Source organism: Myotis yumanensis, unplaced genomic scaffold (genome assembly GCF_028538775.1).
Source record: "Myotis yumanensis isolate MYYU_CA2020_CCGP unplaced genomic scaffold, mMyoYum1.0.hap1 SCAF_1, whole genome shotgun sequence".
In the NCBI taxonomy this organism is placed as follows: Eukaryota; Metazoa; Chordata; class Mammalia; order Chiroptera; family Vespertilionidae; genus Myotis; species Myotis yumanensis.
This window is the reverse complement of record NW_027223752.1, coordinates 209,624,202-209,650,992: the sequence shown is the minus strand read 5'-3', so window position 1 is coordinate 209,650,992 and position 26,791 is coordinate 209,624,202. Positions and strand designations below refer to the sequence as shown.

The window sequence follows — 26,791 nt, the reverse complement described above, 5'->3', positions numbered from 1 at the left end:
CCCTGGAGCACTCCTACAGTCCCTTCCCAGCTGGCCAACCTCCCACGTTCCTTCCCGGCTCCAATCGTGCACTGGTGGGGTCCCTCAGCCTGGCCTTCACCCTCTTGCAACCTGGGACCCCTCAGGGGATGTCGGAGAGCCAGTTTCGGCCTGATCCTGCAGGCCAGGCTGAGGGACCCCACTGGTGCACGAATTCATGCACCAGGCCTCTAATATATATATATTAAAATGACATGAAATATTTAAAATGATTGTTAAGAATTTGATATTTCTGGTGAATTCCCAAGCTCTCATCTGGTTAGAGAAACCCATTGCCGCATTTCCTCCGCAATAGATAACCTTGGCTTTGCAAACTTGGTATTTCTTCTGATTTCTTTCAGGTGTGTGTGCTCTGTCCTGCTCTGTCCTCCTGTGCAATGCCCTGCTCTTTCCTTCCTCCAGCTTGCTTAGGGGTCTGCCATGTGGAGAGCCCAAATGAAAGTAAGAGCTGTTGTGAGCTTAAGTTTACTTCTTCAGAGTATTATGCGTGATGTGCTTTTTGAGTGCCTTCTCAAGTAAGAATTATTATTTTTTTGTTTTAGTAAGCATGACACTATATTGATAAGGCCACAAAATTAAGAAATCTTGGTAATTTTCAGAGTAGCTTTTAATACAATTGAAAAGAATGTGCATTCAATCAGAAAATAGTTATACATGTATTGTCTGGGTTTCTCCTGCTATTTCCTGGAAATGGCACATAATTTTTGTTTTGTTGTGTTTTGCTAGCCTAAACCTAACTCTTACTTGACAGTTCCTAATTGATATAGTGTTCAGTCATACCTCCGTTTCCACTCTATTCGGTACCACCTTAGCAGTACATAAACTTTCCATGCAAGCTACATTGTAGTGCATCCAATGGAACTCAGCTTTATTGGCCCACCTCTTTGGCACCGTGTGTTCCAGCATGCACACTCTGTGAGGAGCTAGTGCTCACATCCCAGGCCAGAATTGTTGCCAGGAACACTGCCATGTTGAGAACCTACCTGGCCTCCTGTGTGACGTGTGGAGAAGACTGAGTCCTTAAGGCTGTTCAGAAGGCTCCTCTCTCTGAGCTCCACCCTCCTCTGCCCGGTCAATAGTGATGCACACGCTCAGCAACCTAACAACTAAGGAAACATTCGGGAAATTAAAAGAGATCCATCAGGGTTCTACTGAGCTGATTGCTTACGATCATCCCCATGATCAAAAGTACTGCTGGAGCAACTGCTTAGGGACTGAGATAAATTAACTTAATAACTGAATTCTTAGGGTGTGCCCATGTCACCGAAATCTTGGCCTCTGGTATTTATCATAGGAAGCATTCTTGGATTAAGATGTAATATCGTCTAATATGTTCTTTCTCTTTTGGTAGGGACATTGATGCTAATTATTGGGCTGAATATGCTATTTGGTCCTAAGAAAAGTCTTGACTTTCTTCTTCAAACAAAAAATAACCCAAATGTGCTTTTCAGAAAGAGTGAAAAATATATGAAACTTTGTAAGTATAGTTTTGCTTTCTTTTTAAAAAGCATTTGTTAAAAATATAAAGCTTCGAACATATATGAAATTAAAGAGTATAATGATTCCTCATGTACCCTTCGCCCAGTTCCAACAATTGTTATTAACAGCTATCTTCCCTATGTTTTTTGGTGAAATACTTTAAAGAGAATCTCTGATATTATGTCATTTTAACCTTAAGTACTGTGTGTTAGTTTTGTTTCACTTCTAACATAGATAAGTTGATTTAACAGGTAAAATTTCCAAAATGCTTTTTTTTAATAGTTGAGACAATTTTTCCATTTCTTTTTCTTCTTTTTTGGGAGATTAAATATGTTAACTTTTGGAATATTGATGAGCTATAAAGTCAAACATGAAATAAGTTTACTATTTAATAGGACTCATTTCAAATGAACTGGATTAACAATATTTATTGAATGTATAAAATTTGCAAATAGTGTTTTAGATACAATAAATTTCACAACTACATAGTGTTATGTAGGATTTAAAAACATGGAAAGGCCCCCTTCTACCCAGCGCAGGGCACCAGGGTTTGTTATAATTGATGAGCCAATATTGGTAAATTATTATGAACTAAAGTTCATAGTTTACATTAGAGTTCATTCTTTTTGTGGTATGTTCTATGGGTTTTGAAAAATGTATGATCACATGTCTCTACCATTATAGTATTATGCAGAGCAGTTTTGCTACCTAGACAATCCCTGTGCTTCACCTATTCATCCTCCTCTCCCTCCTCCAAACTCCTTGCAACCACTGTCTCCATTGTTTTGCCTTTTCTAGAATGTCAGTCTTTGTCTTTCAACTTCAAAGTTTAATCTACTATTTTTGCAATTTCTCATGTATTATGATTTATTTCCATCATCTTTTATTTTTCCACTTTCTCTAGGTATATTTTTTTCTTGTTTATCTTCTTGCTTTCCTTTTTTTAAAAATGTTTTTTATTGACTTTAGACAGAGAGGGAGAGGGAGAGAGAGATAGAAACATCAATGAGAGGGAAACATCAATCAGCTACCTCTTGCACACCTTCTATTGGGGATCAAGCCCTCAACCTGGGCATGTGCTCTAACCAGGAATCGAACTGGTGGCCTCTTGGTGCATGGGACCATGCTCAATCAATTGAACCACAACAACTGGGCTCGCTACCTTTGTTTTTAAACTGCCCCTTGCACTAATTCTCTATTCAGCTTTGTCTAATCTGCTGTTCATTTTGTCCATTGAGTTTCTAATTTCAGTTATTATAGTTACTATATAATTTTATTTCCACAAGTCTATTAATTTCTTTACAAATTTTTCTGATCATTGAGTTAGTCTCATGTTCTTCAGTCATACTATTAATGTCCTCTTTTATTTTTCTAAACATGTTAAGTGCCTTATTTTATATTCTGATTCTTTTGTTGTTGTTGTTTGTTTTGTTAATCCGTACCCCAGGCTACTTTTGACACTGATTTTGTGGGGGTTTTTGTTGTTGTTTTTTTAATATATTTTATTGATTTTTACAGAGAGGAAGGGAGAGGGATAGAGAATTAGAAACATCGATGAGAGAGAAACATCAATCAGCTGCCTCCTGCACACCCCCTACTGGGGATGTGCCCGAAACCAAGGTACATGCCCTTGACTGGAATCGAACCTAGGACCCTTCAGTCCGTAGGCCGATGCTCTATCCACTGAGCAAAACCGGTCAGGGCTTGTGTTTTTTTTTTTAAAGGGAGTGTGGAAGAGTGCGGGGGAGAGAGAGAGACATCGATTAAGAGACACATCCATTGGTTGCCTCCTTCACACACCCCAACCAGGACTGGGGATTGAAATTGCAACCGAGGTATAGGCCTTTGATCAGGAATCTAACCTGTGACCCTTTGGTGGTGGGCCAATGCTCTAACCACTCAATAACACTGGCCAGGGCTATGTTTTGATTCTTAAAGTTTAATATCTGAAGTATTTGTGGGCTTGATTATTTTTTTAAAAATATATATTTTATTAATTTCAGAGAGGAAGGGAGAGGGAGAAAGAGATATAGAAACATCAATGATGAGAGAGAATCATTGATTGGCTGCTTCCTGCATGCCCCCTACTGGGGATTGAGCCCACAACCTGGGCATGTGCCCTTGACTAGAATTGAACCTGGGACCCTTTAGTCCACAGGCCAAAGTTCTATCCGCTGAGCCAAACCAGCTAGGGCTGTGGGCTTGATTCTTTAGAGTGATTTTTCCTGCTGGTTCCTGCTCATGGAACGTTGTTTTCACGTATATTATCTTGTATCTATTTATGATTTACATTTACTTTAATCTCATGGCTATTGGAATATTTTTAGGGCAGATTCTTTGAAACCTGGTTTTAAAGTATGGGTCATGTATGCATGTCACACATGAAAATTAACTCATAAATTAGACATTTCCCCTTTGCACAAAATCCTTGATTAATAGGTTTAATAATTTTATGAAAATTATTCTTTAAGCAAACTTAACTTCTTTTAAACAAGTATCTTTACTTTCTGTTTAGTTTTGTGGCTGCTCGTTGGTGTGGGGTTATTAGGATTAGGACTACGGCATAAAAGCTATGAAAGGAAGTTGGGCAAAAGGGTAAGTAAATACCAATCTTAATATAGGATTTTGTAGGATATATGTATATGTATATACATACATTTGTACACTTCTCCATTATGACTGAGCTCTAGACCTGGATCTAATGATGTTAGGGCCCTGTATTTCATCTCCTTAACCCTTAGGTCAGAGGCTAATAACAGAATTATTTTATGAGGTTGGGCTGGATTCTTGGGACAGGATAGACACACATCTTAGAAGCAAACTGCTTGTGAATTTGTTATACATAGAAGTTATCTTTCTCATCCGATGGTTTAATATATCTAAACCATGAAATAAAGAACTATTTTACAATGGCTTCTTTGTACTGTCTGATAGATATTGCTGAAGGCAATAATGTGAGATTCTTTGATTGAATAAAAATCTTACAGACAATCCTAGATTTTGCAGATTTGGGGTAACTTGTGTATTGATGAGGTGTAGAAGTTTTCTTGCCTCTTTTCTCTCTTGCTATCTACAGTTTTGTATGTTTTTTCTCTTTCTCTGTTAGAGAGGTGGGTAAGAGTAAGTCTTTGCAATGTTATGCTATCCTCCACTCTGATAAAAAACTTGATGCATATCATAATGCAATGAGAATCACAGTTTTGGGTAAAATAGAATTCATGGGTTAACTTTGGATTTTTTTAGCAATCTGTATTACCAGGCAGATGTTTCATATTAAATAAAAAGCTATACTGAAGATGCAGGGCCTGCTTCTCTTGTTGACCTCGGTGCTCCTAGCACCTCATGGAGTGCTTGGCACATCCTCAGAACTCAGTAACTATTTCTTAATTGAGGTCATTACATAATTTCTTTATTTTTCCCTTTATTTATTATTTATTACTTATTTGTTATTTATGACTGCAAATAATGTCAGCCAGAAGAGGATATGAAATGTCAGGGATTCTTTTCAAAAGGAGTCATTTCAGTTGGATTTTGTGCCTGTTCTTTTGGTCATTCATTCATTCGTTTGATAAATCTTTGAATGTCTCATTTGTGCCTGGTGACAGAGATTAGAAGGTAAACGAGTTAGACAAGATGCCTGCTCTCATGGAGTTTACATTCTAGTAGGGGAGAGAGACAGTATTCAGAGGAACAAGGAAGGTGTCAGGATGGCTTCTGTTTTTTTGGTTTGAGCAATTGGATGGAGGGAAGTAGCACTTACTGAGGATTGGAGGAATGAGGGAATACCAGGTTTTGGGGTGATAAAATCCAGAGTTAATTAGTTGCATGAAAAGGGATAGCTTGATGAATATAACCATGCTTCTTGAACTCTCTGTTGATGGTTCCATTCTCTTTATGTGACACTCACTAAACAGGGTAATTTTTCTTGTGGAAAGATGAAATGCCCAGCTCACTGCTGGTGGCACATTGAGCTTTTTGTGTGGAGTAATGGCCCTCTGACACCTAGAAGTTGCTGCTCATTCTTCTCCCAGTCTGAGCTCCATGGTCCACTTTGAGGTATTTTTCAGTTGTGGCAATGGATTTGTTTTAATCCATCCTCTTTCACAGGATCCCAGTTGCGGGCCAGAAGGTATTAGTTTGAGATGATGATTAGGGTTGAGCAGTGCATTCTCTGACTGAGCCCACTGACCCAAAAGAGGAACCCTGAGAGGGGCTGTGCTCCTGAACCTGGCCTTGTGGGGACAGTAGGGGAGCAGCACCACCATACCTCAGTTAGAAGGGGCACGCCACTTTACAAACATGTTAAAGGACTCTCTCTGCCCCTCTGTGAGCTCCTTCTTCTCCGGGGCAAGGGAAACCCCTGTCCTGAACGTGGTGTTTATCATTTCCATGCTTTTCTTTCTATTGTTACCATAGATGCTCTATCTCAAGACAGTATTGTTTTTTTTCATCTTTTTAACTTTATCTAAATGACATCTGACATATATATCTTACAACTTACTTTTTTCTTAAAATCATCTTTGTGAGATTCATCCATGTGGAAATACATATCCTCAACTCATTTATTAGCTCTGTGCAGTATTCCATTATTTGTAAGTGATACAATTTATTCATTTTCCTATTTTGCCTATTGCAACAACAGCCAGATTATTTTTAAATGTTTGCTATTATAAACAATCTTTATTACAAATGCTCACTTCTCAAACTTCTAAGCTTAAGCTAGAAGTTCATGGAGGATTATGAGAATACCGTTTAGCACATATCTCCTTATTTTTATGAATTAAATGTGGGCAGATACTTACGAAAATGCTTTGCTGAAATATGAATTTTGGCAGAAGGAGGTGGAAAAAATGGGGTCATTGAACCTGCCGTTGTTTATAGTTATCCTAATTCACATTGAAACTTCCTCAGGCACCAACCACAGAAGTCTCTGCCGCCATCTGGCCTTTCAGGTTTGGCTACGACAATGAAGGGTGGTCTAGTCTAGAAAGATCAGCTCAGCTGCTTAATGAAACAGGTGGGTCTTACTGGAATTAGTTTTAGGTTTTGAGAAACTACTATTGTTACTTTTTCTTGGAGCAAGATCCTAAGTACCAGGAGTAGGGTTTGCTGGGTCATAAACTAATTTCTTAAAAAGGCTTTACTTTGGTGGGCAGCTGCAGGAGGATTTAGCATCTGTAACCACATTTGTCTTTGTTTGAGAGCAATTAATTCTGTTGATTCTGAACAAAGCCTCACACTGGGTATCTACAGGGGATTCTTGTCATGCTTTTGCTCTTAGAGATGCCCCTGCTGGTGGCTCCTGTCACTTGGGGACTCACTTTGGAGACTAATAAACTGTCAGGTTAAAACTGTTAGGGTCACAGTGATGCTCATTTGTGATGCAAATTGCCTTTAAGAGCCTAAGGGACTGGGGCACAGGGCAGGGGCAGGCTAGTAGGGGGCAATGGGGAAAAAGGGCGGGGAGGGGAGGGTGGCATATGTAATACTTTCAACACTAATGATTTAAAAATAAATAAATTAATTAAATTTTATTTATTTTTTAATTCTTTGTTTTTTATTATTTTTTTTAAAAAATTCTTTATTGTTTAAAGTATTGCATATCCATATAGTATTATATGTCTCCTTTTCCCCCCATTGTTCCTCCCTGGCCACCCTTCGCGCCCCCCTCCCCCCACACACACACATGCCCTCACCCCCACCCTAGTGTCTGTGTCTATTGTGCTTATATGCATACATACAAGTCCTTTGGTTGATCTCTTACCACCCCACTTCCTCCCCTGCCTTCCCTCTGAAGTTTGACGGTCTGTTTGATGCTTCTCTGTCTCTGGATTTATTTTTGTTCATCAGTTTATGTTGTTCATTATATTTCACTAATGAGTGAGATCATGTGATATTTATCTTTCTCCGACTGGCTTATTTCACTTAGCATAATGCTCTCCAATTAAATTTTTAAAATAGCCTAAGGGACAATTTTTAAGTTTCCATGCCTGGGGGAGCTCATCTTTGTATGAAACATCCTTGAAAATATGTGGGCATTTGGTTCCTAGATCAATTGCATGGAACGTGGAGCAAGACATGTAAAAGGCTGAACTGTTCTGGTTATTGCTAATGATAAGCCTGTCTCCTAGGAAATTTCGGAGGGTCTATACGAGTTTAATCCGGCTAAGAAATCTCCTTGGCCTCTAGTCCTTCAGTCCTGATTACAGGCCTCCAAGGCACATCTGGTCAGGTCTGGCAAAACCAATACACTTACTTCTGTGCCAATACTGTGGAGGTGTTTGCCCAAAAGTAAAATGCTATTGTGCACCACTCTCTATTTCTGAACATAAATTGGGTATTTGAGATTTTGGGAGTGATGTTAATATTATTTGAAAATTTAGAAAAGTTATGCTTTTATCCTTTTTTGCATTTTCTTAAGGTGCCCCATGTATTAATTACATTCTAAATATGGGAAAACTCCCTGATAGCTCAGATTTGGTTCACTTCATTTTCATGACTCATTAAGAACTTGTTTTTGAATTCTGGGTGAAGGCAAAGGGTTCAAGAACAACGTTTTGCTCATTGCTTTTGCATTGTTGTGGTTAATCACTGTGTGCCTTTCTTTTTCTGAACAGGTGCAGATTTCATAACAATTTTGGAGAGTGATGCTTCTAAGCCCTTCATTGGGAACAATGACTTAACCATGTGGTTAGGGGAGAAGTTGGGTTTCTATACTGACTTTGGTCCAAGCACAAGGGATCACACTTGGGGGTGAGTGTTCCTTGGGTACTAATCCTGAACATAACTCTGAAAGACCAGGCACCATAGGCTTAGAGTAGAAAGGTGAGATTGTCGGACCTTAGTCCCATGACTATGCCCTGCTGATGCTTCCTGGGGGATGAGGAAGTGCCGAAGATATGCATATTCCATAATTGTTTGAATGGTTTTCCTATTACTGGATATTTTCAATTTACTATTAGAAACCATACAGTTTAGGAGCTGAGATTATAACAGTAGGCATATCTGACCTGGACATTGTCTTCATGGAGTTTATATTCTCACTAGAGGCCTGGTGCACAAAAATTTGTGCACTCGGGGGGGAAGGGGGGGTCCCTCAGCCCGGCCTGTGCCCTCTCGCAGTCTGGGACCCCTCGGGAGATAACGACCTGCTGGCTTAGGCCTGCTCCCGGGTTGCAGAGGGCAGGCCCAATCCCTAGGTGCAGCCCCTGGTCGGGCTCAGAGCAGAGCTGATTGGTGAGTTGGGGCGCCACCCCCTGTCATGCACAGAGCAGGGCGGATTGGGAGGTTGTGATGCCACCCTCAGTCATACTCAGGGTGGGGCTGATTGGGGGGTTGGGGCACCGCCCCCTATCACACTCAAGGCAGGGTCAATGGGGAGGTTGCGGCACCACCCCCTGTGATGCACAGAGCAGGGCCAATCAGGGGGTTGGGGCGCTGCCCCCTGTCACTCACAGAGCAGGGCCCATCAGGGGGTTGGGGAGCTCCCCGTCACGCACAGAGTAGGGCTGATAGGGGAGTTAGGGCACCGCCCCCTGTCACACACAGAGCAGGGCGGATCAGGGGGTTGGGGCGCCACCACTGTCACACTCAGGGCAGGGCCAATGGGGAGGTTATGGCTCTACCCCGTCACAGACAGAGCAGGGCCCGTGGAGGGGGGGAGGGGTTGGGGCGCCACCCCCTGTCACACACAGAGCAGGGCCGATCAGGGGGTTGGGATGCCACACCCTGTCACACACAGAGCCACAGTGCGATCAGGGGGTTTGGGCGCTGCACCCTGTCATGCTGATCTGGTGCCAGGAGACCTCTCGGCTCCGCTGATCCCGGTGCTGGGAGGCATATTACCCTTTTACTATATAGGATAGAGGCCTGGGGGCCAGCTGGTTTGCCCTGAAGGGTGTCCTGGATCAGGGTGGGGGTCCCCACTGGGGTGCCTGGCCAGCCTGGATGAGGGGATGATGGCTGTTTGCAGCTGGTCACACACCCTTCAGGGTGGGGGTCCCCACTGGGGTGCCTGGCCAGTCTGGGTGAGGGGCTGAGGGCTGCTTTCAGGCTGGCGGTTTTGACTGAAGCTCCCAACCACTCCTTTTTTTCTTTTTTCTTTTTTCTTCTGGGCCAGCTTTAGCTCTGGCTCTAGCTCTGAGGCTTCCGCTGCTGGTTTGTTTGCCGTTCTGTAATCGAAACAATGTATAACTTCAGCTCTGAGATCCCGGCTGGCTATATTTGTTAGAATGTTTCAAACTGCCAGCTCAGAGGCCGGCAAGTCAGGCGGGGAACGTTGGAGTCTGCAGTCCCTGGAGCAAGCAAGCCTCATGCTCGCTTCCAGCTGCCTGGCTGCCGGCCGCCATCTTGGCTGACAGTTAATTTGCATAAGGATATGCTGATTAGCCAATGGGAAGGGTAGTGGTCGTACGCTAATTACCATGTTTCTCTTTTATTAGTGTAGATGTAAAGATACAGAAAATAAACAAGGACACAAAAATGTAAATAATGTTGGAGAGAACCAGATGGCAGCATAGGTAAATGCCAGACTCACTTGCCACCTTCCACAACCACATCAGAATTACAACTAAAATACAGAACAACCATCATTCAGAACCACCTGAAAACTGGCTGAATGGAAATCCTACAACTAGAGAAGTAAAGAAGAAAGCACTTTGAGACTGATAGGAAAGATGGAGGTGTGGAACGGGTTGGTCCAACACCCACGTGTGCCATTTATTTAATCAGGAGGGAGATCATCCTGTAAGGAACAAGAGGTCCCACTCCCCCCCCCAACCCCTCTGCACCACCCCCCACCAGCCCAGGGTTCCAGAGCTGGAAAGAGAAGTCCCTGTAACTATGGGCTGTAAAAACCAGAGGGGATTGGGTCTGAGTGACAAGGGGGCTGCTGGGGACTCAGGTATTCCTTTTAAAGGGTCTGAACACAAATTTATAAGGTCCTGCTTCCTCTGAGCTCCAGCGCCAGGTGGCAGCTTTGGGGGACTCAAACACATATGGAGAGGAACTGGATTGTCTGGCATTGGGGAAGGAACTTGGGGGAGGCTTTCTCCCTGACAGTGGTGTTTGCAGGGGTCATTGTTCCTGTGCTGGGACCTCCCCTGTCACAGGGTTGACTGGAAGCCATATCTGACTCTCCATTAGCCTGGAACCCACTGTTTGCTCTGCCCTGGGGATTCCCCGAGACCCCACCCCATCCAGTTTGCAACACCACTCAACCTGTTTGCCGGCCTTTCCATATGAATGACCTGTACTGGCTAAGGCTTCAGACTTTACTAAAATCTCTTAAACAAGCTGCAGCTGGCATCAGCATGCCCCAAATTGATCAATAAAAGGCCCAAGACCTGGCACTAGCACCAGCCTGCCTTGACTCACAGCTGGGACTTTCCTGGGCACTTCCAAGTGGCCCCAGGCAGTGACTGACTCCACCTCCCTGGAGGCCCTCGTGCCAGTGTACCCAGACCATAGTAGATTAGAACAGCTTCAGACCATAGTAGATTACAACTTTATACACCCACAAATGACACACTCAAGAGGCAGACTCAGTGAGCACTAAAGCCCCACTGAAGCAAGTCCTGCTCCATAGGGGTGTTTTCTGCACAGCAGCTCTCTCACTGTACTAGTACTCACAGTGGCTCCTCACAGGAAATTAGCTTGGAGGCCAATTCTTCCTAAAGATGCCAACAGCAATCAAGGCTCAACTACAAGACTGTGCACACAGCCCATACAGGGGTGCACTTAGAGTGCCCAGCTCAAGTGACTGGGGAGGCTGAGCCACTGAGCCCTACAGGATACCTACTACACAAGGCCACTCCACCAATTCCAAGAGACATAGCCGCTCTACTTAATATGTAGAAACAAATCCAGGGAAGCATTCAAAATATGGAGACAAAGAAACATATCACAAATGAAAGAAATGGAAGCAAGCAAACTACTAGATACAGAGTTCAAAACCATGGTTATAAGGTTACTCAAGGATCATCATGAGAGTTTCAATGGACTTAGACTTTCAAGGACCTCAGTGAGAATGTCAAAGACATGAAAAAGGACCAGTCAGAAATTAAGCACACACTAACTGAAATAAAGAATAATTTATAGGGATTCAACAGTAGAGTAGAGGATTCCAAGAATCAAATAAACAATTTGTAATATGAGGAAGCAAAAACCCAATCAGAAGAGCAAAAAGAAAAACAAATAAAAAAATATGAAGATAGTGTAAGGAGCCTCTGGTACTTCAAGCGTACCAACATTAGTATGATGGGTGTACCAGAAGATGAAGAGAGAGAGCAAGATATTGAAAACCTATTTGAAGAAATAATGACAGAAAACTTCCCCTACCTGGTGAAAGAAAAAGACTTATAAGTCCAGAAAGCACAGGGGGTCCCAAAGAAGAAGAGCCCAAAGAGGCCCATACCAAGACACATCATAATTAAATTGCCAAGGGCTAAAGACAAAGAGAATCTTAAAAGCAGCAAGAGAAAAGCAGTTAGGCACCCACAAGGGAATGCCGATTTCTCAACAGGAACTTTGCAGGCCAGAAGGGATTGGCAAGAAATATTCAAAGTGATAAATAGCAAGGTCCTACAACTAAGATTACTCTATTCAGCAAAGCTCTCATTTGGAATTGAGGGTCAGATAAAGAGCTTCACAGACAAGAAAAGGCTAAGGGAGTTCATTACCACCAGACCAGTATCACGTGAAGTGTTGAAGGGTATTCTTTAAGAGGAAGAGGAAGAAGAAGAACAAGAAAAAGATTAAAAATGTGAACAATAAAATGGCAATAAATACATATCTATCAACAATTGAATCTAAAAATCAAAATAAATGAATAAGAAATCTGATGAACAAAATAAACTGGTGAATAAAATAGAATCAGGGGCATGGAAACATGGAATACACTGACAAATCTCAGAGGGAAGGGGGTGGGGGCGGGAAGAGATTAACTAAAGACCTTACCTAAGGACACAGACAGTAGGGTGGTGAAGGCCTGGGGTAGGGTGGAAACTGGGTGGAGGGGGCAATGGGAGTGAAGAAGAGGGACATCTGTATACTCTCAACAATAAGGATTTTTACAAAAAAAGAAGTGAATAATATCATTTGAGATAGTGATAATGTGCCATGTAGAAAAGGAAACATGCTATGGAGAAAGAGGCTGGGTAGGCAGGGGCAAGGGAGACGCTAATGTAGGTAGAATGGTCAGGAAGCTACTTGAAAAGCTCATGATGAGAAGAACCTAGGACCTAGCCATGGGAAGCGCTGCCGGAACCGCCAGAGTGAAGATGTGAGACAGGACCAAGCTTGGTGTGCCTGGAGCATAGGGATTAATGGAGAACTGATGAAGAATGAGGTCAAGAGCGGGCACCTGACCTGAGGGAGCCCCCGTATCCAGGCCTAGGACTTGATTTAATTCAGTTGTGATGGGAAGCCATTGGGGGATTTAAAACATGAGAGTAATATGATCTGCTTTTCATTTTTAATAGATCATTCCACCTGTTCTTGGAAGAACAGAATGTCAGGGGCAAGAGTGGGAGCAGGGAGACAGGTGATGAGGCAGATGCAATAGCGCAGGTGAGAGAGGACAGTGAGAGCTGCAGAGATGGAGAGGAGGGGGGAACAGAGCCGACAGGACTTGGTAATGGGTTAGGTGTCAGGGGCAGCATGTAGGTTTTTGACCGGAACACCTGATAGGAGATGGTGCCATTGAATGGCATGGGCATGACCAGGAAGTAGCAGCATTGTGCTCAGTTTGTAGCTCTCTGACTTAGACTGAGGTAGAACATGCTTTCACATCTTTATTGAACAGGTTTTAATTTCTAATCTTGTAAATTGTGACTTTGTGCCCTTGCGGGCAAGATTGTACATTTCCAAATGTGTTGATTACTACTAGAATTGTTTATGCAAATATGTTGCCAAAGAAACAATGCAAGTAAAATGGATTTTGTGTGTTACCAATTCTCCCCTTTTCGTGTCTCCATAGCACTTGCTAAAACAGAGTTGATAAAATTCTGACATCAGAGTTTATTAGTGACACAGCGAGAAATGCTAAGAAACAGAGATACAGTAGATGGACAGACTGCCGCATACGTCCCCACCGCATGCTCTGAGTGCCCCTCGGTGGGACCTCGAAGTGTGAAATGTCCCTTATTAACATCGTTTGCTTAGTCCTGTCTGCATGATATGGTCAGACCAACAATGATGTGTCTTTTCATTCCCACACAGGATTATGGTTTTGTCAAGATATCCCATTGTGAAATCGGAGCATCACCTTCTCCCGTCGCCAGAGGGCGAGATTGCACCAGCCATAGCTCTGACCGTGAACGTCTCGGACAAACTGGTGGACTTCGTTGTGACGCACTTTGGGAATCACGAGTGGGTTTCTTTGGTCTAATAATGGGGCACAACTGCCAAGAAACATTGTTAACACATGACTTAGATTTCTATGCAAATGACCTATCTTTCTCCTGGTTATTTTTTTTCTCCCAAAGTACTTTTCCCTTTGTGATTGCTTTTAAAAATTGGGCGTAGACACGTTTGAGATGCGGGCAGTCCTTATCGATGGCACCAGGCAGTGACGATGGTTGTGTTAGCCAGCAGTTACTGAGCAGGTGCTGTGCTCAGTATTGCATTTACTCCAACCCGTATGAAGTACTGATATAACCCCATTTTACAGATAAAGAAACGAGGCTGAGAGAGGTTACATGACTTGTCCAACCAGGGCCACACAGCTAGGAGTTAGGTAGACCCAATTGAGAGCCTGCAGGGACTTGGGGCCACTGTCGGAATAGGACATTCCCTGTTCCTGCAGGGTTACCACAGTTGGAAGGACTGTTGGGATCTGAGAGTACTAAATGGCATTGCTTTGTCCCTCATGTTTTCCCAATCGACTGATAGGTCAGGAGAGGAATCTGGCAGGGCTACCAAAAGATCACTTGTAATTCTGATAAGCCTATTGGACAACATGATTGAGTATGTCCACATGGAACTGCTAATGCATCTCCCAATGATATGTGAAACTGACTCCCCAAACAGCAGGGGCGGAGTCTGACAGCTCTCACCTAAGTGGAGAGAATAAACCAGAAAACACCCTGTTTGTAAACTAGCAGTTTTCAAGGAGAGGAAGGACTTGAGACAAGCCTGCCCAGTTCATTCTTCTCAACTTAATCTATAATAATAAAAGCGTAATATGCTATTAGACTGGAGGTCCTTCTGGGTGCCTGCCTGCGGCCAGAGGGAAGCCGGTGCCGGCAGCAGGGGGAAGGAAGGCCTACTCGTGCACGAATTTCGTGCATCAGGCCTCTAGTTAATTATAGAAGTCTTCCCCAAAAGAAGAGAGAGGCCAGAGATGATTTTCTAAGAAAGTCCCTCTACAAGGAGACATGAGGAATGAGGTTTTTTAAAAATGTTTTTTTATTGATTTCAGAGAGGAAGAAAGAGAGAGAAATAGGAACACCAATGATGAGAGAGAATCATTGACTGGCTGCCTCCTGCACACCCTCCCACTGGGGATTGAGCCCACCACCTGGGCATGTGGCCTGACCGGGAATTGAACTGTGACCTCCTACTTTATAGGTCAATGCTCAACACTGAGCCATGCCAGTCGGGCTGGGCAATGAGTTTTATCCCCCCAAAATAATATTCATAACCGGTGACTGAGTACTGACTAAATCATGAATAATGCCCCAAATAGATTGTAAAAGCAAAGATAAAGGTATATAATTGATACTCTACCACAGTGAACGTTCTGTAATGATAACAGAAAACACTGATGTAAAGGGCTGAGTGCTATAAAACAGGGCAAACAGGTTCTGTTCACATTGATCACACGACGCCACAGAGCTTTCAAGTGACACAGAGAACACTAGGAACCATCACTGTCGCACTGTACGTTTACCTGAACCAAACAAATGTGTCTGCTACCCTTAATTTCCTGTTGCCTCACATTTTCTCACAGAATTATGGGGATCTGTGAAAGCCTGCTTGCATACTTTCTGAAATAAGTCAGAGCATAAGTAAGATATGGTTGCCTCCTAGATATAAAAAGGGTGTTTGGAAGATGGATGATATAGATGGTCCAGGTCTCTTTAAAAAGCTGTTTGGAGAAACACCTTCTTTTTCTCCCAGTAATTTTCATGTAGCAAGTGTAGACATTAAGAAATCATTCCACTGGCCTTAAAAGAGCACTTGAGTTGGGTTTGTCTTTTAAAAAATAGGCTTTAGACACTTTTGTGTCTAAAGGTTGCCAGGTTTTTAACCTAAGAAACAGTTAGGTTTCTACCCCTCCCCTTTTTCTTTGCTTTTCCCCTTCAACTCCCTCCCAGCTCCTCTGCAATGTAAGGAAGAGACTTGAAAAGGAAGGGAGGAGACAAGACTGAGAGATGGCGCTCAGGTTGTGTTTGGAAGGATAGCTTTGTCTAACTTTCTATTAACCACATCTTTAAAGCTCTCTGAATAACACCAAATCCTTGGCTTGCAATCTTACTCACTTGATCTAATAATAATGACAACATCAGCAACATTAAGAGCTAACCCTTACTGAGGAGATGTACCTCGAGGGAGGAAGGGAGTCAGTGTAGTTTCATGGTCAAGCGCATGGAATTCCGTCCTTAGGGGTGGGCAGAGGAAATCGTGTTCCCAGAGTCAGAGCTGGAACCAGGAAGAGCGGCCACAGGCATGAGGAATGCAGCTACTTCCCCTCAGGGACTGGGGAAGAAACACCCTGACTTCTCTCTCCTCTCAACCTGTTATCTCCGGCCAGAGCCTCCAGTTGGTGAAACATAACTGGAAATCAGCCGACAAGGGAGCCCAGGAGATGAAATCTGCAGGGGTCAGCCTCCCAGGGCATAGAAACGGGCTGAGAATGGGTCTGGGCAGGGGAGATGGAAAATAACACCGACATGTTACTTGGCATCATTTAACAATAGAGCTAATGCCTGCCTCTCAATGATTAGGAGAATCCAATATCAAAGATGGTAAGCGATCATTCTTTTCACTCTTTCATACCTTGAGACATCTTTTAATAGTACTCAGCTGTCCACTCTTGCTCATCTAAGCTTCATGCTGTCTTCAGATCCTACCTTAATGAGGTGTCTCCAATCTTCTAGGTCCTCGTGATCTCCCTCTATCTTCCTTCATCATAGTTTTTTGTTTTTCTTAATCTTCTGGCTTCTGGGGAGGTGTAGCCAATGGGAGGCACTCACAAGGCTGGGGGGCAGGAGGAGGGGAGAGGACAGGGTGTTTCCCATCCTTCCTCTCAGTTTTCTCTGGTTTTCTGGCAGCAAATGAGTGTCTGGTGTGGCTCCAGCTCCTCCTTAGATGACCCCAGCTCCTTGGGGACAGCCTCCTTTGTAGCACCATCTCCCACCGGGCAGGGCTGGCTTCTGGCCTCTGGGCCTCCTCTGTCCCTCTAGCTGTAGAGGTGGTACGGGTTTCTCCTTGTTGCAAAACTCCAGTTCTCTCACTGGCTACTGTTTGGCTTCCTATCACCTAGAATGTGTCCCTATGTTAAATTCCCTTTATTTGAAAAACCTAGAGTGCTCTCAGTTTTCCTGGCTGCATCATTTCAACTATGATGTCCCTATTTTTCCCCAAATAGAATGTAAAGCACCCCAAAGCTTGCTGTCCTTGCCTAATTATCCCAGTTATAACTAACAGCGCTTTGCATCATGAAAATACTGTATCATGCTTAGCCACTTTTAGAAGGTGTTTGCTTGAGAGAGCTGAGTAGGTTCCATGAGTCCTGCGTGCTCTGTGAATGTTAGGATTCTTTCTCCCTCTGACCACGGCTGCTTATGCTGCTGCTGCTTCTTTAAAAAATATATATATATTTTTTACTACTAGTTTCTAGCTGTGATACTGACGACCAAGTCTCAGATGGTTATTGACATAATTTCTCCTGATGAAGAGTTAACAAATGCTGTTTTTGGAGTAGATATTTAAATCAAGTTGACTCCAAATGATTTGTGGGGAAAGACCTTGTTGTTCTTAGTCAAAAGTGTCAGCCTAGTCAGTTATTCACCACTGTCCCTCCATCTCATTCATCTCTAGAACATTAAGACATTTGCCTAGGTAGGAATTACTCTGGGTTTGTGCTCTACTTGAAGATATTTTTTGGGGGGTCGGGGGGACGGGGGAACTTAAGTACTTAAGACTTTTTAAAAGTTGTTTTGCAAATACAAAACAAAATTACATTTTTTGCTGTTTTTTTTTTTTAGAGATGACCTCGACAGGAAACTTCAGGCTATTGCTGTTTCAAAACTCCTGAAAAGTAGCTCTAATCAGGTGGTATTTCTGGGTTATATCACCTCGGCACCTGGTTCCAGAGATTATCGACAGCTCATTGAACATGGCAATGTGAAGGTAACACAATCGTAATAGGATATGATGTATTAAGTAACATTATGTTTAAGAACATGAGTTCATCTCTGGCATAGTGGATATGGCAGAAAGCGGAGTCCCAATGGACTCCTTATTGTGGCTTCAGGATGCTGACACTTATTATTATAGAGAATCTGTAAGAAAGAAGAACTTTGTAAAGAAGATGAGAAGTCAGAGTTAGGCCGAGCTGAAGCATCTGTGGGATATTAATGGAGCCACTCAATAGGTAGCTGGATCAGGAATTGAGAAGGGCAATCAGGATTAGAGGTAAAGATTAAGAGTCACCACCACGGTCTTGTTTTTATTTTTAAATATATTTTTATTGATTTCAGAGAGGAAGGGAGAGGGAGAGATCGAAACATCAATGATGAGACAGAATCATTGATCGGCTGCCTCCTGCATGCCCCATGTTGGGATCGAGCCCGCAACCCAGGCATGTGCCTCTGACCAGGAATTGAACCATGACCTCCTGGTTCATAGGTCGATGCTCAACCACTGAGCTACGTCAGCCTGGCCACTGTCTTGGTGATCACTGAAGCCATGGAAGTGGATGACATTGCTTATGGAATTAGAGAAGTGCAAAAGGAAGAACAAAGAAAACCCCTGATGTATGTGGCTGTCAGGGGGTTAAGGATGAGGGAAGAGAAGGGAAATTATCTCAGGAAAGAGATTAAGGAGAGGCCAGAGGGTAAAAGGTAAACTTGGGGAGTGTGGAGTCACAGAGGCTGCACCAATTATTCACCACCATGCAACAAACCCCCTCAGACCTAGTGGCTTAAAGTAGCCCTGGTTCAATATTCTTACAATTTTGTGGGTTGACTTGGTGGTGGTTGTTTTATTCTGGATTCACTCGTGTTGTCAGGTGGCTCGGCTGTGGCTGGGGATCCTAAGATAGTCCCACTCTGGGGCCTTGCTGCTGACTGCTGGCTGGGCCTGTCTCTACGTACAGTTGGTCTCATTATTGACTAGCCTCGCTGGTGCTGTTGTGTGACCTTGGGGCAAGTTACTTGACCTTTCTGGGCCTCAGTGTTTGTACCTATACAGTGGGGGTAGCAGTTTCTATTGTACCATAGGGTTGTAATGATGAAGTATAAGCAAATGTCTGCACAGCCGTCAGCCTTGTATGTAGGAGGCACTGGACAAGTGGTGGCCACACATATGTATTGTGTGTCTGGCTGTACATAGAAAATCAAATAAAGTAAATGTACAAGTGCAGGGCCTGGGAAGCACAAAAGAATGTTAGAAAATGTGATATTTGGCAAGTCTAAGAAAAATTGTATCCTAATAAGAGAAGGAATTCTGTGTATGTGTGTGAGTGTGTGTGTGTGTGAGGCATATGGGTAGTGTTAGAGAAGAGGAATTTTATTTGCTGTTGTTGTTTTTAATTCTCTCTTGGTTTCCACTGTTAATGGTCAAAAGCTGTGTCAAGATTGGCAGTGGGTTCTTATATAGCTTTTTGTATCAGGAAGTTTATTAATGCAGAGAGTTTGGGTCATAAATGCTTGGATGAACAGATTTTTCTCTTTAAGAAATGAGTATTTAAATTCTGTAGTCTTAAAATTTGATAGCATCTTTTAAAAACCTAATAAAATAAAATGATAGCTAAGCACAGTCGCAGTTTATTATTCCCAGTATTCACAGCTGAATGGCTAAATTTTCATCACTTCCCAAGGCAAACCAGAACAGTCCTTTTCTTATTTGGTTTTTTAATCACTAACATTTTTCTTTAAATTTTAAATTTATTACAATTTTTGTGTATACTAAAGACATATATGTGTATGAGAGTGTGATATAAAATAGTAAAGATTAACAAACATCCATATGTCTACCACCAAGCCTATGGAAAAAATTGAGAAATAGGTAATAAATTGTGTGTTGTTTTGCAAATTCACGGATGGTGTGAATACATTATGCATCAGGGGCTGATCAGGTGAGCATAGGTGTTTTAGTGATTCTTTTAGTGATTTAAAAACATGTTTTTAATTAAATGTTAAGAGTAAAATTGAGCCCTAACCGGTTTGGCTCAGTGGATAGAGCGTCAGCCTGCGGACTCAAGGGTCCCAGGTTCGATTCTGGTCAAGGGCATGTACCTTGGTTGCGGGCACATACCCAGTAGAGGGTGTGCAGTAGGCAGCTGATGGATGTTTCTCTCTCATCGATGTTTCTAACTCTCTATCCCTCTCCCTTCCTCTCTGTAAAAAATCAATAAAATATATTTTTAAAAAAGTAAAATTGAGAAATGATCAAAAGTCAGGTATATTTTTTATTTATAGGATTTTTAAAAAGAAGGAAATGAAAATTTCTTTAGTATAAAAGCTCCATATCTAGAGTTTTTGTAACACTAGAAAAAAATATATGTGTATGTTCTGCTTCTCTCACAAAAAATAACCCTGGTCTCAAGCTTTCAACATCTAAAAGACTCATGATTACTCCCAAAATGTGTTTATCTCCAGTGATTCAATTTAACAAACATAGATTGAGTGCCTGCCAAATGCCAGAGAGGACCAGAGAGCAGAAGTGATTAGAGTTCCCCTGCTCAGGACAGGGAGGGAGGAGACATAGAAACAAATACCCGTATAGAACAGCAGAGCTGGTGTGCATGGGTAGGATGACCCAGGAAGGTTCTATAACTCCTCCTTGGGCTGAGAGACCTGGAAAGCTGCAGGGAGCCAGGAACGTGTTATAATCGTTGCTTTCCCTGCCTAACTCCCTCTCTAGACCATGTTCATCTGTGTACTCCCAGCATCTAGTACAGGAGCTAGATGGGCATATAGTAGGTGCTCCAGAAATATCTGTAGAATGAATAAATAACGTGGACCTTAAAGGACCAGCAGGAGCCAGGCAGAGAAAACAGCATGCACAAAGGCATGCTTATTACTGCAGCTCACACATTTCCTTGGCAGTTCAGAGCAGAGCACTGTTTTACTGCTTTAACGTTCTCTTCTCTGTTTATTAGGATATTGACAGCACGGATCAAGACAGATGGTGTGAATACATTATGTATCGAGGGCTGATCAGGTGAGCATAGGTGTTTGATTTTTTTTTAAAATCTATTATTACTGTACTGTGATCTTTTGAGTTTATCCTGGAGAGAAAAGCTTTATGGAAGCAGTTAATTAATTTTGTTACTTTTTATAAACATTGATTCAGTTAGTTATGCAGTTTAACATCTTTTTCAAGTCACAGCCTAATGATTTACGAAGGAATAAATGGCTAAGCAAATTAAATTTAATTATACAAAGAGGATATGATGTAAGCTATTTAGCATAAGTATGTATCTGTCAACCCGTGTTAGGATTGGCACCATGTTTTACTGTATGGCATGGTGGAAACAGCGTGGACCATGGAATAAGAAAGCCTTGGGCTTGAATTCCAGCTTTGCCAACTTCTAATTATGTAATCTTGGGTAAGTCAGCTAACTTGTTAGAGCCACTATGATATTGTGGTGAGGTCTCTAAAATTTTTCTGTAAATTTTATATCTTTAAAAATTATATCTTTAAAAATATATCATCCCAGCCCAGCTGCTGTGGCTTAATGGTTGAACATCAACCCATGAACCAAGAAGTCACCAGTTTGATTCCTGGTCAGGTCACATGCCCAGGCTGCAGGCTTGATCCCCAGTAGGGGGTGTGCAGGAGGCAGCTGATTGATGTTTCTATCTCTCTATCCCTCTCCCTTCCTTTCTCTCTAAAATCAATAAAACATAGTTAAAAAATATGTATACATATCATCTCCTGTCAAAAAGTGAATATTTTATGTATATTCCAAAATATATTGTGTGAGAGGCAATTTGTATAGACAGAATATTCATTAGTGTAAACAAGTAGAGTAAGGTTGCCAACTATGTTTAGTTAATTAAACAATATGCATGTTCTTTATTCACTTATGTTGTAAAAGTAATATGTTGATAAATATTTAGAGTAACAAGTCAAGATAATTCTAGTGAAACACAGGGTAGCGCTAGAAATGGGAAATTGGCTTAATAATGAAGGTGTTACCTACTAGATCTCATCAGATTTCGGAATGACAATAAAATCTTTGCAAACCATTTCTATTCCTGCCACAGATTGGGTTATGCAAGAATTTCTCATGCTGAACTGAGTGACTCTGAAATTCAGATGGCCAAGTTTAGGATCCCTGAGGACCCCATTAATTATAGAGACAACCACAAAGTGGTCACAGACCACAGGGAAGTTCCCAAGAAAATTCATTTCAATCCCAGGTGAGTGAGCTCCTTCATGTTGTAGACTACAGATATGAGACACAGCACCCCCGCTAGGGACCCATTACCCCACAACGAGCTACACATTATGTTTGGGTCTAGAGGTTCATTCAGGGAGGGGAGCTCAAGGTAAAGATGATAAGATCTTGTTTGGGGTCCTTGCCTTTTGAGATGGAGAAATGTGTTGTTAGTCCTTCTTCAGGTGAAAAGCTCACATAGGCATCATCATCACTATGGCCGTCATTAACACCACAGCAATAGCTGACACTGGAGTGTTCGGTGTCTCAGACCCTGACCTAAGTGCTTTGCACATTATCTTGGTTCATCCCCATTGGGCTGGTACTTTTGTTATCCCCACTTTACAGGTAAGGAGCTCAGACTGAGGAACAGGAAGTAATGTCACTGCAGGGCTAGTCGGCGACCGGGCCGTGAAGTGCGGAGGAAGCCCCTTAGTGCCGTTGAGTTGCTGTGGCTCTCATCAGGACTTCCTGGTGGTCTGGGCTTTGCATTTTAAAATATCTTTCCAGGTTATTCTAATGTGCCGATAGGATGGAGACTATATAGAGAGTGTATCATTCATTTCCATCGCAGATATTCTGCCATGTGAATTATATTGAGTTTTAAATATATTACCTGAAGTTATCTGACAAATCTATTTGCAGCAAAAGATGTGATTTGGAGTATGTGTTCTTTCCTCCTCCCACGACTGGACAATGAGAAGAAACATCTGCATAAAACCAAACCCAGAACACGTCATGTACATTTTAGTACTTAACATTTCTGCTAGTTTTACCAACGAATATCTATAGAAACTTCTCAGACCTCATTTTCTTTGGGGGAAGAAAGAGGATACTTATTCATTTTTTTTTCTTCCTTGTCTCTCCACACGACGAGAAAAAACTGGACCAGAGTGTAGGCAATGCATGTAAGGAAAGCTATAACCAAGTCTTGATTTGCTTCCATTGCTGTACTTGGCATTTCCCTTTGTAAGTGCAATGTGGTTGTGAGGAGCATGGGCTGGGGTCAAGCTGCCCAGCTCAGTTCCTCATCTTGCCGGTGAACAGGTGCGTAACTGGGCAAGCCGCCTGGCCTCTCCAAGCCTCACCTCTCTCATCTGCAAAATGGGAGGGATAGCAGTGCCTCCCTCCAAGGTTATTTGAAGTTTGAATGAGACATAACCTTTTCAGAATGGTCAGTTCATGGTCAGTGCTCAATAGCCAGCAGCTGCAGTAGCAACAGCAGTATTTGTTGTATTAACAGTAAAAGCAAAAGGCATAGACAGTTTCCTTTTGCTGATTGAGATGACTTCTAAAATGGAAGTTAGAAGATCTGGGAAGTTGAAGTTAAGGATATTCCCATTTCCTTATTCTTCACACCAGGAGTGTAGAGAAATTCAAATAAAATATTTTTGGCTAAACCAATGTTCGGCTCTCACATCGATGTTTCTGTCTCCCGCTGCCTTCCTCTCTCTCTAAAAATAAAAATGTATATATTTTTTAAAAACCACATTTTTGGCTAATCCCAAATGAGCTAGATCCCACTCAGTTTAATTATGAAAATAACAGAAGCATAAGTAAAAGGCCTGCCTTAATTTAAAAATTTATTATCAAATGTACATACCTATGAAGACTTATAAAATAGAAATAGTAAAAGAATACTAAGTTCACCAAAAGTCCCATTCTTTAATTCAACAAAATATTCATAGAGTCCCATGATGCCAGCACCTGTGAGGCCCTGTGCTAGATGCAGAGAGCAGAGTGAGGAGTAAGACCAAGTCTTTGTCCTATAAAGCTTATGTTCTCTTGGGGAGAGAGACAATTCAAGGGTTATCCCTGGTAAAGTTTTTGGATACATTTTTGCTACTTATAATGCATATGTATCTATATATTACACAATTACCCCAACTTGGCAAATGTATGAAACATATGTATATGTGTGTATATGTGTATTCATTCTATTAACCTGACTTTTCCATCTAAACAATATATTATGAACTTCCTTCCATAATAAAGTATTCCTCTGAAAATATTTTTAATTATTGCATAATATTCCAGTGCATAGATGGATCAGACGTTAGCTAACCCATATAGTTGTTTTTGCACATTTTATTTTTTCATGAATATAAAAAGTCTCCAAGGGACTTCTTATATCTTTGGGCATAGCCTTGGTTACTTACTTAGGACTCAGTTCTAGATGTGGAACAGCAGGGTCAAAGGTTGGACAAAATTTTGATATTTTTTATCATTATTGTTTTGAGATGACAACGTACACAGATCTCCCATCTCCTACATTGGGGAGGTTATTTGCTGATGAAGAAAAGGAAGTCAAGGGCTTCATTTTCTCAGGTCTTAGCTTCCTTTGTATTTCATCATACCAGCTAGAGCAGTGGTTCTCAACCTTGGCTGCGCATTAGAATCACCTGGGAATCTTTTTAAAATCCTGATTTCTGGGCCTCATCCTCCGGAATTCTGTTTCTTTGTTACTAATGTTGTGGCCCCACCCCATAACAAAGAAACAGAATTTCCGGAGAATGAGGCCCAGAAATCAGGATTTTAAAAAGATTCCCAGGTGATTCTAATGTGCAGCCAAGGTTGAGAACCACTGAGCTAGAGTCATATCATTCATTAGTTTTTCATCAGCAAAGTAAACAGCTGCAGCACGTGAGCATTAGAGGAAGACCTAGAGGTTGCAATTGTACCAGAACAGATTTTATACATGTGTAATTGTAACATGAACAACATTTCAGATTTCATGATCCCTATGTTACCAGAGAATTAAACTTCCCTGTCACTCGTGGGAGCGAGGCTCTTGCAATATCTTTAGAAAATGAATTTTCTAAGATTTGCACAGGTGAATGAGATGTGGAAGAAGGCTTTATTTGTGTGAAGTTACGTTGCTCAGGTTCCAAAGTCCCTGCCCCTTAAGCCAGTCCTGGAAAAGGTGCAGCTGTGGTCCTAGTAGAGTCAAAAGCAAGGCCAGTGTCCAGCGCTTCTGTTCCATGGTGCAGCTGGGTGTAGTTCAGCACTCAGGCCAGATTAAAGTCTACCAGTCCATTGTGGGTGCCCCACATGGCCTTGAGCTGTGTGGACGCAGCCCTTGCAACTGGAGAGCGAGTTTCTTTGGTAGAAGTTTATATATTCCGGTTTTGCACACTTGCAGTAGCCATGCCTATTCTGCTTGACTCGTTTTCAGGTGTGATTGATGGGCAAGCACCCTCCCACGCCACCCAGACCTTACTGGGCATGTGCCTACTAGTATTTAAATAACCAGGTTATTTACAACGGCATCACCTTCATCTATAAAATGGATATTATTAGAGCTGAGGACTAGAGAGAAAAATCTAGATTTATTTTTCAATAAGGTTATCAGCCAATAATTCTTAAACAGCTGTGATTTTGGAGTGATCCATAACCATGGAAAGAGAACATTGATGGTTAAAATGTTTGTCTGCTATTCCCAGATGCACGAATCCTTTTTTATTTCTTCATTTGCTGTCTTATAAATTGATCACATCTCTCCGGGTTGTATGATAGATAAGTAAAAGCACAATGGATTATGGTTGAAATTTTACATAAGAGCATACCTTTCTGAATGGTTTTTACATGTCAATTACTTTTTTTTAGATTTGGATCCTACAAAGAAGGACACAATTATGAGAACAACCATCATTTTCATATGAGTACACCGAAATACTTTTTATGAACTATTTAAAACAAGAATTCACTGACTGAGCAAGTCTAAGGAAAACAAAAAGTAAATAAAAAGAAAAGATGGATGAAAGTGGGAAACGAGATACACAAAAACCCTCAATTTTGAAAATGTATGGTATCTATTCAGTGGGAAATTCTATCAATCTATAAAATATATTGTTTAATAAATATTTCTCCAAATTGTTTTTGTTATTTTTGATAAAAATAACAATGTAGGGTAATGTAAGAAAGTTTTACTACTAGAGATAAAATCATTATAATGTCTTACCTTTGTAATGTTTTAAAATAAGAAATTGATTTATTGATGAGCTGGAAGAACTATTTACAAAAACCAAGCAGTCTTAAATCCCTCTTGGGACAAAGCAGGGGGAAATGTTTCAATAGTAAGTCTAATTGTTAGAAGAATAGTAGGGACAAAAACCTATTGCTGACTCAGCAGTAGCAGCATGCCTATCATCATCATCATCCTCCTCTGACCTGTGGTAGGATCACCTGTCTTTTCTCCCGTGCTTATCTCACTCTATGGCTGTGATGTCTCCAATCAGTCAGGTCACCAGCTCAGGGAGCACACCTCAGCACACAGAGGTGCCCCATGGAGTGAAATTTCTTCCCTAGAATTAAGCAGATAGATGGTGGGAGAATTCAGCCCAAGAGCATGGTCTCCATAGAAATAGTGATTTGAATGCTCTTCAGGGAGGCACATAACATCATAGACCTGGAATGGGCTCTGAATGTTGTTTTATCTTTGGGGGCAGAGATAAAAATGACAAGAGAGAGAATTTCCAAAGGGTTTACGTCACAATCTAAGGGTGTTCCTTGGATCTATTTAGTAAACGTGTCATATTGAGCACACAGCCATATGCAAGACATTATGCCCCATGGTGGTTTTGAAAATATGTCCACAAATGATTTGGTACTGCCTTCCCCAGGTGGAACCTAATTTGCCTCTCTTTGAGTGTGGGCTAG

General features: G+C 41.9%; 1 protein-coding gene across 2 annotated transcripts in view; it reads left to right on the top strand.

Moving 5' to 3' along the window:
• Positions 1–26,005, top strand: part of CWH43 (cell wall biogenesis 43 C-terminal homolog) — a 45,768-nt gene extending 19,763 nt beyond the window's left edge. Inside the window, exons 8-16 of one of the 2 annotated variants that reach the window (XM_070410507.1) lie at positions 1,391–1,516; positions 4,034–4,113; positions 6,430–6,535; positions 8,136–8,271; positions 13,738–13,887; positions 17,730–17,874; positions 20,849–20,910; positions 21,960–22,115; positions 25,739–26,005. In XM_070410507.1, coding sequence (XP_070266608.1) covers positions 1,391–1,516; positions 4,034–4,113; positions 6,430–6,535; positions 8,136–8,271; positions 13,738–13,887; positions 17,730–17,874; positions 20,849–20,910; positions 21,960–22,115; positions 25,739–25,817 — 1,040 coding nt within the window. In that variant the 3' untranslated portion in view covers positions 25,818–26,005. The remainder of the gene's footprint in view (positions 1–1,390; positions 1,517–4,033; positions 4,114–6,429; positions 6,536–8,135; positions 8,272–13,737; positions 13,888–17,729; positions 17,875–20,848; positions 20,911–21,959; positions 22,116–25,738) is intronic. The other variant, XM_070410517.1, reaches the window with a different exon arrangement.
• The last annotated feature ends 786 nt before the right edge of the window (positions 26,006–26,791 follow it).